This window comes from Nerophis ophidion, linkage group LG07, assembly GCF_033978795.1.
Source record: "Nerophis ophidion isolate RoL-2023_Sa linkage group LG07, RoL_Noph_v1.0, whole genome shotgun sequence".
In the NCBI taxonomy this organism is placed as follows: Eukaryota; Metazoa; Chordata; class Actinopteri; order Syngnathiformes; family Syngnathidae; genus Nerophis; species Nerophis ophidion.
In genome coordinates this window covers 53,208,593-53,226,273 of record NC_084617.1, presented here as the reverse complement: position 1 = coordinate 53,226,273, position 17,681 = coordinate 53,208,593, and the positions used below count along the sequence as shown (strand labels likewise).

General features: G+C 38.9%; 1 protein-coding gene across 3 annotated transcripts in view; it reads left to right on the top strand.

The window, feature by feature from the left end:
• The window catches only part of LOC133556488 (solute carrier family 2, facilitated glucose transporter member 11-like), a 29,736-nt gene extending 12,597 nt beyond the window's left edge, over positions 1–17,139 (top strand). For 2 of the 3 annotated variants that reach the window (XM_061906453.1, XM_061906455.1), the window contains exons 2-12: positions 2,104–2,202; positions 2,278–2,438; positions 5,803–5,927; positions 6,009–6,138; positions 6,227–6,375; positions 6,567–6,754; positions 7,550–7,660; positions 13,164–13,265; positions 14,339–14,414; positions 14,489–14,616; positions 16,748–17,139. In XM_061906453.1, the coding sequence (XP_061762437.1) occupies positions 2,104–2,202; positions 2,278–2,438; positions 5,803–5,927; positions 6,009–6,138; positions 6,227–6,375; positions 6,567–6,754; positions 7,550–7,660; positions 13,164–13,265; positions 14,339–14,414; positions 14,489–14,616; positions 16,748–16,942 (1,464 nt within the window). In that variant the 3' untranslated portion in view covers positions 16,943–17,139. Of the gene's footprint in view, positions 1–1,887; positions 2,027–2,103; positions 2,203–2,277; positions 2,439–5,802; positions 5,928–6,008; positions 6,139–6,226; positions 6,376–6,566; positions 6,755–7,549; positions 7,661–13,163; positions 13,266–14,338; positions 14,415–14,488; positions 14,617–16,747 lie in introns of all 3 variants that reach the window. The other variant, XM_061906454.1, reaches the window with a different exon arrangement.
• The last annotated feature ends 542 nt before the right edge of the window (positions 17,140–17,681 follow it).

Below are 17,681 nucleotides of genomic sequence, written 5' to 3'. Positions count from 1 at the left end.
AAAAGTCATATGTTTTTTTACTGGTGCACAAAATGAACCGTGCATGAACATCACCTTGTTTAAAAAACAAAACCAACAAATTACACACCTTATACACATTACTATGAATTGATTAAAATAACTTATTCGGGTGTTAGCATTTAGTGGTCAATTGTACGGAATATGTACTGTACTGTGCAAACTGTACTGTTTCATATAATGTGTTCTGTCCTTTGCAATCTGCTAGTAAAAGTTTCAATCAATCAATCAAAAAACCTGCAAATCAGATGGAAAATTAGAGGGAACGTTGTTTAGGTGTATCCATAATACGCTGACAGGGAGAAGTTTTTATTTACATGATAATTCAGATGTGTCTTTACTTCCGTGGCGGAGGCTCCGCCGAACCCCTGAGGCCGGCTCACCGAACCCCTAGGGTTCGATCGAACCCAGGTTAAGAACAGATGCCCTAGGAGGAGTTTTTTTAAAGTATGACCCCTGTTTTTGGCCTAAAAATGGCAGACGAAATCAAGATGGCCAAATTCCTGTTTGTTTTCATATATGGGTTTTTGAGATTTTTATGTGTCATGATCGATGTCTCCAGCAATTTTCGTGAAGATACGTGAATCTGATGGCAGGGGCAATTTTTTTTTAATTTTCAAGGGGTTACTAGAGAATCAATTTTGATGTGTCATCTTCGGTAACGACAAATCATCCAATTTTTCTTCTGACTAAATGTGCTTGCAAAAATTTGTGAGTTTTGTAAAAATTAAAGGCCTCAAAAATGTGATCGAAGTGGTTGAAAAATATTGTATGGGGCAATTACAACAGGGCCTATATAGCCATTGCTGCCGGGCCTAATTAAGATGAATTTTATAATCAATAATGTAAAAAGCACGCTACTTACAGTGTAAACACTTTGTAGGGCACAACAAAACACATTCAGCTTCACGGAAAAAGCTGCTTCCTAGTTAAACAACAAGATAGCCTGTACACTACTTTCATGTAATGTCCTGGAAGTGAAACTGCATTGCAAATGAGACTCAAACTTCATAAGAAAATTAGATATGATGATTGGTCAGCACAGGTAACGTAATTAGCTCAATTTTAAATGTTGCGTTAAAAAAAAATATCATCAAACAATTAACATTCATACAAAATACCAAAAAGTGGTACTGATGAGTTCCCAGGTACCGGGGAATGGATACCGGTATCAGTTCAAATGCGAACGGTACCCATTCCTACTCTTACTTGCACTTCACCTGCCGTCTCTGCATCCTGGGGTCCAGACAAACACCAGACCGTAACACATAATGAACACAGTACAAAACAGGCTGTCAGGAAAAAACTAATATTTGATTTCATTGGACAAATACTAGAATTTATAGGTAAAAAGCAGAGAAGGCTTTGCAGGCCCTGATAGCCTAACATTGTTTCAATTTATGTAAAAAAAAAAAAAAACACAACATTAAAGGGCTGGTCTTAGTAAGGAAATGTTAGTCATCCACACTAAAATGGGCTTTATTCACCGTAGTACTTTGTTAACATGATTAACTAAAAATTAAAGTCGCAATCTTTGTTTTTGACACATGAATCAAGGTAATGTATTCAATTCTTCATACGTCCTGCAGCTGTAACACAAATGCATAAAACGTACTGGCCTGCTTTAACACCAAAAATAAAATACATTTTTGTCACTATTGTTTAAGCTGTATAATTACATTTGAGAATGTTGTGAATTACTCCAGTTTGTCTTTTCTGGGAAAACTTCTTGCACCGCATCCACATTTTACGGCCCCATGTGTGAAATTGTTTCAAAGTGGAAATGTGTCGATTCTTCACAGGCCACGGTCCTATTGTTATGGCTGAAGAACAGTGTTTTGCTGCAGTATAAAACCGTTTTCTCATCAGATTTGGCTTTCTTTTCGAGAGCGTGCTTAAGAAGGACGCTCTGTGGGGAACAGACAAAATGCCGAAAGATAATAGGGACGATTATGAATATACGCCTTTGCTAATTAAACAGCCGGAAGAAACAAGACGGGCTATAAAGGTATGTTGTGTTAAGTTGTTTTGCAGTGGGGTGAAATTACATTTTGTCTTCTTTGTGCTTTCCTGTCTTTCCTGGAGTTTCCAAACAAATCCCTTCTTCTGGCAACCTTTGCTGCTTGTATAGGAGGAACCTTCCAGTATGGATATAACGTCTCCGTCATTAATGCACCCACCATGGTAATATTGCTCTATTTTTTGGGACATTTTCTCATTTCGATCAATGTGGTACATCTATATTTTCCATGTTTGTAGTATGTGCAAGATTTCATCAACCAAACCTGGACAGTGCGTTATCAGACCGGGATTGCAGAGGACGCTCTCACCTTATTGTGGTCCATCATTGTGTCAGTATTTACCCTTGGAGGACTAGTAGGCGTAACAGTTGGAGGAACATTGTCAATAAAGCTGGGGAGGTATGGATTTACATTTTTACAGTGAATTATGATCCAAGACAAGAACAATGTGAACAATCCGGCAGCTACTTTTTTATGCCGTATTTTGGTTACCTCATTTCATCAGAAATGTTTTTGCCCTTTCAGTAAATTCAGTTTTAGTTTTGCGTTTTTTCCAATAAGAGTCTTTTATTGGTACATTAAAAAATTTCAATGTTTATGATACACTTGCACTTATTATTTCACAATACCCCAAAGCCTGAAAGGACATATCAGTAGGCCTGCAGCTATCGATTTTGTCAATCGGATGAAACATACTTCATAGCTGCTAAGCTTGTTTTAGGGAAAAATGTTGAAATAAACATCCATTTTTCTGCATGCCAAGACCTTCATTCTTTTTTTCTAATAAGTGCAAATCATCATTATCGAAATTGCACTTTTAACATGTGCATTAAGGGAAAAAAATACATTTTAAAAATCTTCGTTGTTCACTGCCACACAGATCACAACACCCCCACAAAACCCGCTGTCATGTGCGGAAACTATGTTCATGCATTTTAATATTTCACGCATTCCCTGCACTCCATGCGGTACGAATTGTGTCAATATTAATTAGTTACACTCATTAAACAGTTAATCAATAATATAAATCAAAGCTTTCTTCTAGTCTAATTAATAGTAACCTAACAATTAGTAATTACTTGATTAATCGTTGCAGCCTCACATAAAAGTCCTTCATTTTTCAAAAGGCATTGTCAGGCTATCCCCTGACAGTTTGTCTATGTTTTATTTTTTCCCTCTGCATTTGTCTGTTTCCTCTGTGTTTAGTATCTCCTGTCTTTAGTTCCTGTCTAGTACTCTTATTTTGTCAGCTTCCTATCTTGTTTCCTGAGTTCTGTGTTCCCCCTCAGCAGCGGCTGATTGGCACCTGGCCACACCCATTACCAATCAGCCCGCTCCTATTTGTACCTGCTTTGTCTTATGTCAGTTGCTGGATCATTGTATTGTATTGTTGTTGCAACATGTCACTCTTGTCGTGCTACCTGTCGTGTCGTTTTGTTACAGCTACTACCTGTCGTGCTACATGTTGTCCTGGTCGTCGTAGCGGTAAGCTGTTTCTGTTAGCATTAGCTATTTCCAGTTTTTCTGTTTGTTGTCCACCAGTTTCCATGCTAAAGTTCCTTTTTGTTTTTCTAACTCCCAGTGCTAGCTCCCTTAGTTTGTTATTCCGCCCATGTGCATGCTTTTTGTTTGTTCTTGTTCTATCTATATTAAATCATGTCTTAATATCCAATGCCTGCCTCCATCTCTGCATTTTGGGGTTCGACAACAAATACCTCTGACAGGCGTGAAAAAGTTTTTTTCTTTCTTTTTTTGCTCAGATTTTTTAAAGAAATTTCAGCCCTAAACAAAAATACCAAACATGTAATTTTTATTTTTTTTATTGAACTAGTGCTGTCAAATGATTATTTAATTTTTATCACTTTTTTTAGTTGGATTAATCCTGATTAATCACAAGTTATTACTCGCTTGCATGGTTTAAATCAACTTTAAAAAGGCCCGGATGTGAGGACACAAGTACAATTCTATTGTCAGAATGTCATCCAGTGACATTTTAAATATGTTTTACACGTCATTCATTTGCTCAAAACTTGGTAACAGTTTAATATAAAGTATTATATAATATAAAGTCCCGTCCGTCTGGATGTATTTTTGAAGTGAAATTTGGAAGTCAGCACACCTGGTAACTATTCGCAACTAAGGTAAGGAGCATATCCTGTCAAAATAAACTTGCTTGATTAATCTGCGGTGATAAATGATTCATTCGATAATTTTTTGGTGATTAATCACATGAGTTAACGAGTTGTTTTTGGCAGCCCTGATTTTAACCCGTTAATGGCCTTTTCATCAAAAGATGCCACAATTGTCATTGGTATACATTTGCGTCATATTAGTTAATTTAGTCATTTTAGGGTGTGAAAAAAAAAGGAAGCTTGAAATGTATATATTTTTTCAGGACTAATGTCTAATAACAAATTTGAGGCAACAATTTTTTTTTTTAATACAAAATATTTTTAAGGACTTTTATGTCCTGTTTGGCTTTGGAATATAATGAAAATTGGGGGTTCCCATAACATCGATCGCAAGCTACCGGTCGACTGTGTCAGTCGATCGCCAGCCAGGCATTAAAAAGATATACACCTAAAAATTTGCGATCTTCACCAAGACGTCACTTTCGGCACAGATGACGCTGGTTGCTGTGAGCTCGTTAAGAATAAATGAGAAAGCGAGAAACACTTTTTATTTCAACAGACTCTCACGCCGTACTTGCTGTCAAAACTCTGAAGACCGACTGCACAGTTCCCGTCTTCACAATAAAAGCGCTGCTTCATCCTGCCTGCGCTAACAAAAGAAAAGTCTCAGAAAGCTGGGAGCACAAGCTAGCAAGATACAGTGTTTGCCGCCAATGTATTTATTTTAAAGTTTATAAAAATTAATATAGAAGCTGGACGAATAAGATGTCAAAAACCAACCACTTTTATATATAGGACTTTTTTTCTCTTCCATTTGAAAATGCGGACGTTATCAGCACTACTGTCTGATTCCAATCAATGGAAGTCAGCAGAATCAGGTAATACACCAACTTTTATTCTTGTCTTCATGAAAGAAAGGAATCTACATGTGTTAAACATGCTTGTATTATCAATAAACACCTTTAACTTGTTAACAAAAATAAATAAATGCATTAATATAAATTATATATATAAATGAGGTAGATTCCCTCGACTCGGTTAATTGATAGCGCGACTGCAGTAAAAGTGTGGCCACCCCTGTTCCAAGGGGTTCAGAGAAGACAGTCAGCCTCAGACAACCGCAAACTACACTTTTGTTCAATAGATAAACTGAGTTGAGAACTACAGTGGGGCAAAAAAGTATTTAGTCAGCCACCGATTGTGCAAGTTCTCCCACTTAAAATAATGACAGAGGTCTGTAATTTTCATCATAGGTACACTTCAACTGTAAGAGACAGAATGTGAAAAAAAAATCCAGGAATTCACATTGGAGGAATTTTAAATATTTTTTTTGTAAATTATGGCGGATAATAAGTATTGGGTCAACCATTCAAAGCTCTCACTGATGGAAGGAGGTTTTGGCTCAAAATCTCACGATACATGGCCCCATTCATTCTTTCCTTAACACGGATCAATCGTCCTGTCCCCTTAGCAGACAAACAGCCCCAAATCATGATGTTTGCACCCCCCTGCATCACAGTAGGTGTGGTGTTCTTGGGATGCAACTCAGTATTCTTCTTGTCATATAATGTCATGTCATATAAGGTATATAGTGTCATGTCATATAAGGTCATACGTCTATGTTGCTGCAGGAAAGGGACGTTGTTGACCAACAACATTCTGGCAATAACTGCTGCACTGATGATGGGTCTGAGCTATGGAACAGGATTGTTTGAACTCATCATCATCGGCCGTCTTCTCATTGGAGTAAATGCAGGTGACACAATGAAATATCCTCAGAATGTTCAACAAATATTTGCTTACCATATGTGACCATATGTTACTTACATATACATAGGCATTGGCCTCTGTGTTCAACCTTTGTACTTGACTGAAATCGCTCCAACTGCCATCCGTGGCCTCATGGGAATGGGGACCTCTGTTTTTCTCACTGGGGGGATTCTGACTGGACAAGTGATGGGGCTCAAGTAAACATATTTTATTGTTATGACTGGCGTAACATGTCAATATTTGGAAGTGTGTGTATAGTACTAGACGAGCTGTGTGGTTCAACAGAGAGCTGCTGGGTAAAAAAGAGTATTGGCCCATTCTGCTGTCCACCACGGGTATCCCAGCGATTATGCAGCTCCTGACCCTCCCCTGGTTCCCGGAGAGTCCTCGCTTTCTCCTCATTGACAGAGGAGATGATGAGGGATGCAAAAAAGGTAAAAGGACTGTCTGATTCTGTTCAGTGAACATGATTTTAGCAGAAATCGACATAGACAGAAACATATGCTTTCATCACCATAAGACCAAGCATGTGATCATACTTGGTTTTTCACAAAAAAAGGACCTCGTGCCTTTCCGGATATGTGAGGAGATGAGTCCACACATTGTTCTCTCTTCTCTCACGCAGCCGTAAAGCAACTCCACGGTGCTGTAAATTGTGAAAAAGAAATGGAGGACATTGAGAACGAGAGGAACAACCTGGTTGGATTCACGGCCAAAAAGCCGTGGGAATTGTTTGCGGACCGCGACATGCGCTGGCACCTTCTCACCATCATACTTCTCAATGCAGCTCAGCAGCTCAATGGAGTCAACGCCGTATGTGATGTACCGCCCCTTTTACAACACTGGATCTATTGTGGATTGCTCTAAAGCAGGGCTATTCAACTGGAATTTAGTTTTTAGACCTGGGAGACAAACATTTTTACAGCCCATTCCTCAAAAAAACTAGAGTGCTCCAGGAACTTGGACCACTGTAAACTCATTGGCAGACCTTGGTAGCAAACACAGAACACTGGGGTCCAAACTTGTATTTTACATAATTGAGGCATTCCTCAAGGCACCTCTCTAAGTACTCTCCTTTTTGGTAATTACAATGTGATTTTTGTAACTAAGGTGTTGATGTATCTTGTTTACTTCAGATGCAGTCAGCAGTTATTTGTTCAACGTCTTTAGTTATACTAGTGGTGTTCGTCAAGGTTCCATTTTAGCTCCTCTTTTTTTCACCATTTGGGCTATTCAACTGGTGGCCCACAAGTTTAGTTCAAAAAACTTGTAAGATACTCATATTTTTGCAGCCGATTCTTAAAAACACTTGAGTGCTGTCATAGAGATGATCTATGACTAGCCTTTTTAAAAGGGAATAAGCGGTAGAAAATGGATGGATGGATGGATCTCCTGTAACTCTGACAAGTAGACTAAAATCAAATGTCTACCATACGGGACGCTGTTTTTCAAAAATATACAAAAAAGGAAAGATCCTTTGCCTACTGGATAAATTGGCCCCCAAAACAATTTAGTTGAATACCCCTGCTATAAAAAGCCTCAATTTGGTTACTTTGTACATAAATGAACAATTAATTTTAAATCTATTCTCTTCTGCTTTTTCCGCAGATCTATTTTTATACAGAATATGTGTTCAGACAAGCAGGAATTCCGAGTGACAAAATATTGTATGCAACCATGGGCACTGGTGCCTGTGAATGCCTCACTGCTTTGACATGTGTGAGTATTTTACATTTCATTTGCTGCAAAGACTATTGGGCATTTGATGTTTTGTAGTGTAGTGGTGCAGAAAAGGGCTAAAGCAACAATAAGTAGTGCGTTTACCATAAAACATGAATAATTTTTGAAGGCACACTCGCTTGTTGTTATTGCCAGACCTCAGATTACTTTCGTTAGCGACCCTTTTTTATAAATCCAAGGCTGGCTTAATTGTATATTTTAGACACAACATATTAACTTAAAAGTATTTGAAACCATGACATTTGAACTCAATATACAGACAATAATGCAAATTGGAGTACAAAGTATAAAAAATAAGCTAACTATTCCTAAAAGCAAACTTCAGAACTACAATGTCAGTCTTTAATTCAGGGTTGCCCACACTTTTCACTTTACACTATTAAATTGGCCAAGTCAAGGGGATCTACCTCTTTAATACATTTATAATTTGTATTTATATATTTATGAAAGAGATGTTTTTGTTAACAGGTTAAAGGGGTTTAATGATACTACAAGCATGTTTAACAGATATAGATTCCTTTCTTTCATGAAGACAAGAATATAAGTTGGTGTATTACCTGATTCTGATGACTTGCATTGATTGGAATCAGACAGTAGATCTAATAACATCCTTTTTGTCCAATACCACATGAAAGTGGTTGGTTTTTGGCATCTTATTTGTCCAACTTCAATACTCCTTTTTATACACTTTACAAGAAATACATTGGCGGAAAACTCTGTAGCTTGCTAGTTCGTGCTCGCCAGCTTTCTGAGACTCTTATTTGGTTAGCGCAGGCAGGATGCAGCTGCGCTTTTATTGTGAAGACAAGAACTGTGCAGCCGGTCTTTAAAGGCCTACCGAAACCCACTACTACCCACCACGCAGTCTGATAGTTTATATATCAATGATGAAATATTAACATTGCAACACATGCCAATTGTTAAGATCCGCTGCTCGGATCTTACATTATTTGGTTTTGAGTCTTTTGTGTTTATCTTGTTGGTTCATGGACGCTTCCGATTCTTAGTTGGTGCACTTCCTTGTTTGTTTTTGTCACCATGGCAACTTGATTTGTCCACCTGCACTGGCCGTTTGACGCACACCTGTTTTTGATTATTGTTTCTGTATTTAAAGCTGCCTCCTCCCTTTGTTCTACCTTGGTTCGTCACTTGCTCTTTGCGAACACTCATGTTCGATGATCTGGTCCGTTTTTGGCTGCTAAGTTCCGTCTTAGCTTCTGGGCGCTCGACGCGTGCCTTTTTGGACTTTACCTCAGTGCTAGTGTTAGCCTAGCTCCCCGTGCATTGCACGCGTTTTCTTTTGTCTTTGCATCAGTGTTCTTTAATCATTTGTTATACATTAAATCAGCTCCTACCTGCTAACTTGCTTGTCTGGTTCCATGCATTTTGAGTTGACACCTCCGCGCATCTCAATGCGCTCCGAACGTGACACCAATACGGCCTTTTTAGTTTACTTAATTACAATTTTAAATTTCCCGGGAGTTTCGTCCTGGAAATGTCGTGTAATAATGACGTGTACGCAAGATGTCACGGGTTTTTAGGAAGTATGAGCGCTAAGCACACACACAGCTAAATGTTGTCTGCTTAAACGGCATAATTATACAGTTTTTTGGAGATCTGTGTTGCTAAATCTTTTGCAATTTGTTCAATTAATATTGGAGAAGTCACAGTAGAAAGATGGAGTTGGGAAGCTTTAGCCTTTAGCCACACAAACACACGGTGATTCCTTGTTTAAAATTCCTGGAGGTGAAACGTTATTATGGATCAGAGCGCGGTCAAGCGAGCATGAATCCAGACCAAATGTCAACCAGCAGGTTTCGGTGAGAAAATTGTGGTTAAAAAGTCACTTCTTACCGGAGAAAAGCTGAGCTTGTGACGTCCATAGCTGCCGTCGACTTCCATCAGACATTGGCCTCAAGACACCCGTGGACACACCCTTCCGACTATCAGGTACCATTTAACTCACTAAAACACTAGCAACACAATAAAAAGATAAGGGATTTCCCAGAATTATCCTAGTAAATGTGTCCAAAAACATCGGAATCCGTCCCAATAGCGTTTTTTTTTTCTAGTCTGTCACTATCAATATCCTCAAAGACGAATCTTTCATTCTCGCTCAAATTAATGGGGAAATTGTCGTTTTCTCGGTCCGAATAGCACTTCTTGTTGGAGGCTCCCATTATAAATAATGTGAATATGTGAGGAGCCCCCGCACTTGCGACGTCATCGTCTGCGACTTCAGGTAGAGGCAGGGCTTTTCTCTTAACACCGAGAGTTGCGAACTTTATCGTGGATGTTCTCTACTAAATCCTTTCAGCAAAAATATGGCAATATCACGAAATGATCAAATACGACACATAGAATGGACCTGCTATCCCCGTTTAAATAAGAAAATCTCATTTCAGTAGGCCTTTAAACTTTTGACGGCAGGTACGGCGCGAGAGTCTGTTGAAATAAAAAGTGTTTCTCGCCTTCCTGTCAGTCGTTTTTTCTTAACAATGATCTTGCAGCAGTCAGCGTCATCTCACAAGACCCTCGGGTGCCCCTAATGTCAATCAAGTGACGAGAGTGACGTCTCGGTGAAGATTGATGATTGCTAATTTTCAGGTCTATTTTTTTAATGCCTGGCTGGCGATCGACTGACATCCTCTGTAATCGACTGGTAGCGCGCGATCGAGGTAATGGGCAAACCTGGTCTTGACAAATAACACACTTATAATTGGTACTTAAGGAAGACCATGTAGCTGGTCACATTTCCTCTTACTTTCTGTAAGATTAAGTCAGAAATGTAGGACAGCATGGAAAATGTCAATGTCAATCACTGCATTAATGGCAGGGTGGTTCATATTCATTTTTACCGCAAACTCATACCCACTCGAATCCTGCTCTGCCAGATGAAACGGGGTTCAAAAACTGACGTAAATATCTTTAGAGGTGGGAATTTTTGGGCACCTCAAGATTCGATTCCAAATTTTAGGGTGACGGCTCGATTCAGAATCGATTTTCGATTCAACATGACTCCCGTAATATGTACAGTACAGGCCAAAAGTTTGGACACACCTCATTCAATGCGTTTTCTTTATTTTCATGACTATTCACATTGTAGATTGTCACTGAATGCATCAAAACGATGAATGAACACATGCAGAGTTATGTACTTCACAAAAAAAAGGTAAAAAAACTGAAAACATGTTTTATATTCTAGGCTCTTCAAAATAGCCACCCTTTGCTCTCTTTATTGATTGGCACGCTCTTGGCATTCTCTCGATTAGCTTCAAGAGTTACTCACCTAAAATGATTTTCACTTCACAGATGTCATAGTTTTGATGCCTTCAATGACAATCTACAAGGTAAATAGTCATGAAAATAAAGCAAAAGCATTGAAATGAGAAGGTGAGTCCAAAGTTTTGGCCTGTACTGTAAATTTGCTTGTACATAAATTATAGTAAAACCTTTTCAAAACAGGTTATACGTTACACGTTATACTCTGTGCTGCTGACTTATACGCACAGCGTTGGCTAAAAACATTTTTTTTTAAAACAGTTTTTTAAATTGCATTTACAAAAATCACAGAATGTTAATCAGTGTAATAAAGGAAAATATAGACCAACCAAAACTCCAACCCTTTCCCATCTTACTTACAGTCAGATAGAAATTTACCAGCAAATTGAGAAGAAATGTACTAAATAATACTATAAAAAAGGAAAACCCAAAATAAATGAAGGCAACAGTATAAATTATAATTAGTAATATCCACAGGAGTTGTTCAATGTTGTTTCATTCAAAAACTGACTCTCAAAAAACCCCAAAACATTTAAGTATTGAGAAAAAAAAAGGTTTTTGTAACACCCGTACTAGTGATCTTTATCAATTTATGTTTGAATGTTACATTTGTTACTGAATTACCCCCCCAAATAATATTCAGCATTTTTTTGCCACTATAAAAAATGGCAAACCAAAAATATATAAAGGCATCAGCATAAATTCCAATAATAATATCAATAACAGTTGTTCATTTTTTTTAATTCAAAATGGATTATCAAAAAAAAAATGTTTTTAAAAAAATTTTTTTAATTATTGATAAATCTAAAATCAGAATAAAAAAAAATTGTGATCTGGATGTACATCATTTTTTTGTAGCACCCGCACTAGTAATTTAGAAATGTATGTTTCACGGTGGAAGAGGGGTTAGTGTGTCTGCCTCGCAATACGAACGTCCTGAGTAGTTCTGAGTTCAATCCCGGGCTCGGGATCTTTCTGTGCGGAGTTCTTATGTCCTCCCCCATGACTGCGTGGCTTCCACCCACCTCAAAGACATGCACCTGGGGATAGGTTGATTGGCAACACTAAATGGGCCTTAGTGTGTGAATGTGAGTGTGAATGTTGTCTGTCTATCTGTATTGGCCCTGGGATGAGGTGGTGACTTGTCCAGGGTGTATCCCCGCCTTCCGCCCGATTGTAGCTAAGATAGGCACCAGCGCCCCCCGCGACACCAAAGGGAATAGGTGGTAGAATATGGATGGATGGATGTTTGAATTATGTCCCAAAAAATGTTGTTATTGATAAATATTTTTCCCACTAATTTGTTTTAGTACAAAAGATATGTCAAATTAAATTCAAGTTGGATCAAAGTGTAACAATCATTTCACATCACTACAAAAGTGTGCGAAAAATGTTTAATAGTTCATATACAATTCTGCTTATGGCCCTGTTGTAGAGTCATGATATTCTCATTAACTTTGGTCAAATTCCTAATTATGTTAGGCTCCAGGTCACCCGTGAGCCTTGTGAGGACAAGCAGTATTAAACAAATTGATTAATTTTTAACAGAGTTTTACTGTAAATGCCTTATCTTAACTGTAAAAAACATAAATACCTTGTGTCTGAAAGACATCAAAAATTATCAATAGGATGTGAAATAGCTGGGTTCTTATGCTCTTTGTAAGATCCATCCATCCATTTTCTACCGCTTATTCCCTTTTGGGGTCGCGGGGGGCGCTGGCGCCTATCTCAGCTACAATCGGGCGGAAGGCGTGGTACACCCTGGACAAATCGCCACCTCATCGCAGGGCCAACACAGATAGACAGACAACATTCACACTCACATTCACACACTAGGGCCAATTTAGTGTTGGCAATCAACCTATCCCCAGGTGCATGTCTTTGGAAGTGGGAGGAAGCCGGAGTACCCGGAGGGAACCCACGCATTCACGGGGAGAACATGCAAACTCCACACAGAAAGATCCCGACCCTGGATTTGAACCCAGGACTGCAGGAACTTCTTATTGTGAGGCAGACGCAGTAACCCCTCTTCCACCGTGAAGCCCTCTTTGAAAGATGTTTTCTGAAAATAAAGCACATTACTGCCGTGCAGTGTGATGGAACAAAATGGACACAAGTAGCGTGAAAGGTCAGCGCCAGATGGAGAGGAAGTGCTTTCATGCAATGTTTTCAGTCTTGTCATGTGCTGCATGTCTCGCAGGGTATGCTCATTGAGAGGCTGGGAAGGAAGGTGCTGATTATTGGGGGATACACGCTGATGAGTATCTGCTGCATTTTGTTCACTCTTACCATCACCTTAAAGGTATTGAAGCTCACACACAAACAGAATATACATCCATCCATCCATTTTCTACCGCTTATTCCCTTTTGGGGTCGCGGGGGGCGCTGGCGCCTATCTCAGCTACAATCAGTGGGGCAAAAAAGTATTTAATCAGCCACCGATTGTGCAAGTTCTCCAACTTAAAATGATGACAGAGGTTTGTAATTTTCATCATAGGTACACTTCAACTGTGAGAGACAGAATGTGGGAAAAAATCCAGGAATTCACATTGTAGGAATTTTAAAGAATTTATCTGTAAATTATGGTGGAAAATATGTATTTGGTCAACCATTCAAAGCTCTCACTGATGGAAGGAGGTTTTGGCTCAAAACCTCACAATACATGGCCCCATTCATTCTTTCCTCAACACGGATCAATCGTCCTGTCCCCTTAGCAGAAAAACAGCCCCAGAGCATGATGTTTCCACCCCCATACTTCACAGTAGGTTTGCAACTCCGTATTCTTCTTCCTCAAAACACGACGAGTTGAGTTTATACCAAAAAGTCATATTTTGGTTTTGTCTGACCACATGACATTCTCCCAATCCTCTGCTGTATCATCCATGTATCCATTTTGGTATAAACTCAACTTGTCGTGTTTGGAGGAAGAAGAATACGGAGTTGCATCCCAAGAACACCACATCTACTGTGAAGCATAGGGGTGGAAACATCATGCTTTGGGGCTGTTTTTCTGCTAAGGGGACAGGACGATTGATCCGTGTTAAGGAAAGAATGAATGGGGCCATGTATCGTGAGATTTTGAGCCAAAACCTCCTTCCATCAGTGAGAGCTTTGAATGGTTGACCAAATACTTATTTTCCACCATAATTTACAAATAAATTCTTTAAAATTCTTACAATGTGAATTCCTGGATTTTTTTTCACGTTCTGTCTCTCACAGTTGAAGTGTACCTATGATGAAAATTACAGACCTCTGTCATCATTTTAAGTGGGAGAACATGCACAATCGGTGGCTGACTAAATACTTTTTTGCCCCACTGTATGTACTTGTATATGTTGCATTAACCACATCTTTGTGTTTTTGCTTGATACTCAGGAAACCAGTTCCGTTTTTCCTTACCTGAGCATGGCATGTATTTTTGCCTTCATTCTGAGTTTTGGATTAGGACCTGGTAAACTTTTTTTTTTTTTTTTTTTTTTTTTTTCACTTCAAAAGCTCCATGTGACAGCTTTGTTCTCTTCCAAGGCGGTGTGACTAACATATTGACCGTGGAGCTGTTCACACAAAACTCACGGCCTGCAGCCTACATGATTGCAGGCTCCATAAACTGGATCAGCTTATTTTTTATTAGCATGATCTTCCCTTTTATTGTGGTGAGTACAATATAGGCAACACGATTTTGAAGAACCTCGTATGTCCAACTCTTATGAATAGAAACAATCTATAGTGTGAAGGCTGCAAAGTAACATAATATTCATCTCACACATTGTTTTATTCGCCAAAAATTGCCATTTCCAGGAATTCTACGACTCATATTGAGCTAGGGACACTAGAAGAATGTTGTACATGGTCTTAAAAAACACTTAAAGGGAAACATTATCACAATTTCAGAAGGGTTAAAACCAATAAAAATCAGTTTCCAGTGGCCTATTTTATTTTTCGAAGTTTTTTTCAAAATTTTACCCATCATGGAATATCCCGAAAAAAGGCTTTAACGTGCCTGATTTTCGCTATCTGTAAATCCACCGTCCATTTTCCTGTGACGTCACTGCATGACGCCAATACAAACAAACATGGCGGATAGAACAGAAAGATTTAGCGACATTAGCTCGGATTCAGACTCAGTGGCTTAAGCGATTCAACAGATTACGCATGTATTGAAACGGAAGGTTGGAGTGTGGAGGCAGATAGTGAAAACGAAATTGTAGAAGAAACTGAATCTATTGAGCAAATAGCTATTGAAGCTATTCGCTCAATAGCTATAGCTATTGAAGCTATTCGGCGATCGCATTCTAACCAACGATTGCATCTTTTGACCACTGGAGCAACTTAAATCTGTCGATTGGTAAGTGTTTGTTTGGCATTGAATGTGGGTGGAGGGAAAGGCTGAATGCAAATATATCTACAAATGTACATACAGCTAGCCTAAATAGCATGTTAGCATTGATTAGCTGGCAGTCATGCCGTGACCAAATATGTCTGATTAGCACATAAGTCAATAACATCAACAAAACTCACCTTTGTGATTTCGTTGACTTTATCGTTGGAAATGCATCTGCTTTGAGTGTCACAGGATATCCACACATCTCTGTGCCATCTGTCGTAACCTCGCTATCGTCGGTAAAATGTGCAGAACAAATGAGGGAGTTTCGCCTCTTTTGACACTGGTGCAACTTGAATCCGTCGATTGGTATGTGTTTGTTTGGCATTAAATGTGGGTGGAGGGAAAGCCTGGATGCAAATATAGCTACAAATGAGGCATAACGATGCAATATGTACATACAGCTAGCCTAAATAGCATGTTAGCATCGATTAGCATGGCACGTAAGTCAACTTGAATCCGTCCCTGATCGTGTTGTTACACCCTGCGACAACACACCAACGAGGCATGATGTCTCCAAGGTACGGAAAACAGTCGAAAAAACGGAAAATAACAGAGCAGATTTGACTTGCTGCGTGTAATGTGTTTGAGAAAATGGCGGATTGCTTTCCATTGTAACGTCATGGGTGAAACGTCATCGCTCCGACAGCGAACAATTGAGAGGCGTTTAAATCGCCAAATTCACCCTTTTAGAGTTCAGAAATCGGTTAAAAAAACATATGGTCTTTTTTTCTGCAACATTAAGGTATATATTGACGCTTACATAGGTCTGGTGATAATGTTCCCCTTTAAAAAGTACACAAAGTAGCACTTTAGCTAACAGCAGCATTTTATTGACTGAATAAGCAGTGAGAACTGGATGATTAATTAGCCCGCTCACAATGAATGTGCTGCCGGGCACAAAGTGGCTCCTCTGCAGGCACTCAATGGGTGGATGAAACTTTAGTACAAGACATGTTTTGTACAACAAAGCATATTTTTATTCGCCCTGCGGTGCCTAAAACGAAAAGGGGTTTGTAAATCGAATTTCCACTGAATACACCTTAGAGTCATATAGTGTTGTACTTGAAGTATGCTAACTGCTGGCATGCTAACATTAACATTAGCATTGCTAATGTTTCATGCTAGCTTTTGTAGCTCATTTTGCAGGTATACTGTACATCTATAGTCATATTTTTTTATTTGACTGAACTGGCTAGCGTGCTAACGTTTAGCATATACGTTCACATGCACATTCTATTGAAATTGCTCAAACAATACTTTTTGGAGTTATTTTTTTGTACAAAGAAGCTAACCACTGATGAAAGCACAACATAAAACCAACGCACAACATAAAACCAACATACAACAATTTGTGTCAGGGGGTATAAAAAAAAAAAGAGTGTTGTGTTTTGTTTCCACAGATCGGACTACAGCAGTACTGCTTCCTGGTGTTTATGGGAATATGCGCTACGGTGGCACTTTACATCTTCTTTTTTATCCCTGAGACTAAGAACAAAACCTTCCTGGAAATCCAGAATGAGTTTAAGTCCAGAAACAAAAAGAAGGGCAGCAGCACTGCTGCCTCTGGAATGACACTGTTGGCATCTTCAGAATAAAGCTTGTAGTTTTATTTCATTTTATTATTTTTGTTTTCCTTTTTATCTGCTTTGTTTGAATGCTGAAAGTTTTTGAATGTGTTTTTAGATAGCTCCACATTCATGCACTGTACGATGTGACATTTGAAGTTTTTGTCATTGTTGTAATCCTTTGACAATTTTACTGAATGGTCAATAAACTTTTCATGGTCAAAAAGTCTGTGAATTGTTGTAGGTACTAGTAGAGCCCTATTTTTGAGAGAAACAAAAACTAAAAAAAGGGTTATTTGAGGATTGAAATGAATTGGGGAGAAAGACTGCGCCAGAACCTGCAGAAAAGAGGAGAAAGAAAAGCAAAGTGTTCAAAAAGGAGAGAAAAAGAAAGTAATCCGCGAGTATTCGATTTTGCATCCTCTTCTACTGATTTTTTCCTCAAGATGCCTGAGGAAATGTTGAAAGAACATGAGTTAAACACAGGCTATGATGTCTATGGAAGAGCATGAAAGTCTGGAAATGGAGATTATTTTATATTTCTTATTTGCCTCACGTAATGTTAATCATATCATCCATCCATCCATCCATTTTCTACCCCTTGTCCCTCTCGGGGTGCATTGCGGTAATCATGGACCAGGGTGACAAAAACATGCAATTAAGTGATCAAAATACTCGTTTTATATGCCTTTGTCCAGGGCAGCACGGTGGTAGAGGGGTTAGTGCATCTGCTTCACAATACGAAGGTCCTGGGTTCGGTCCTGCGCTC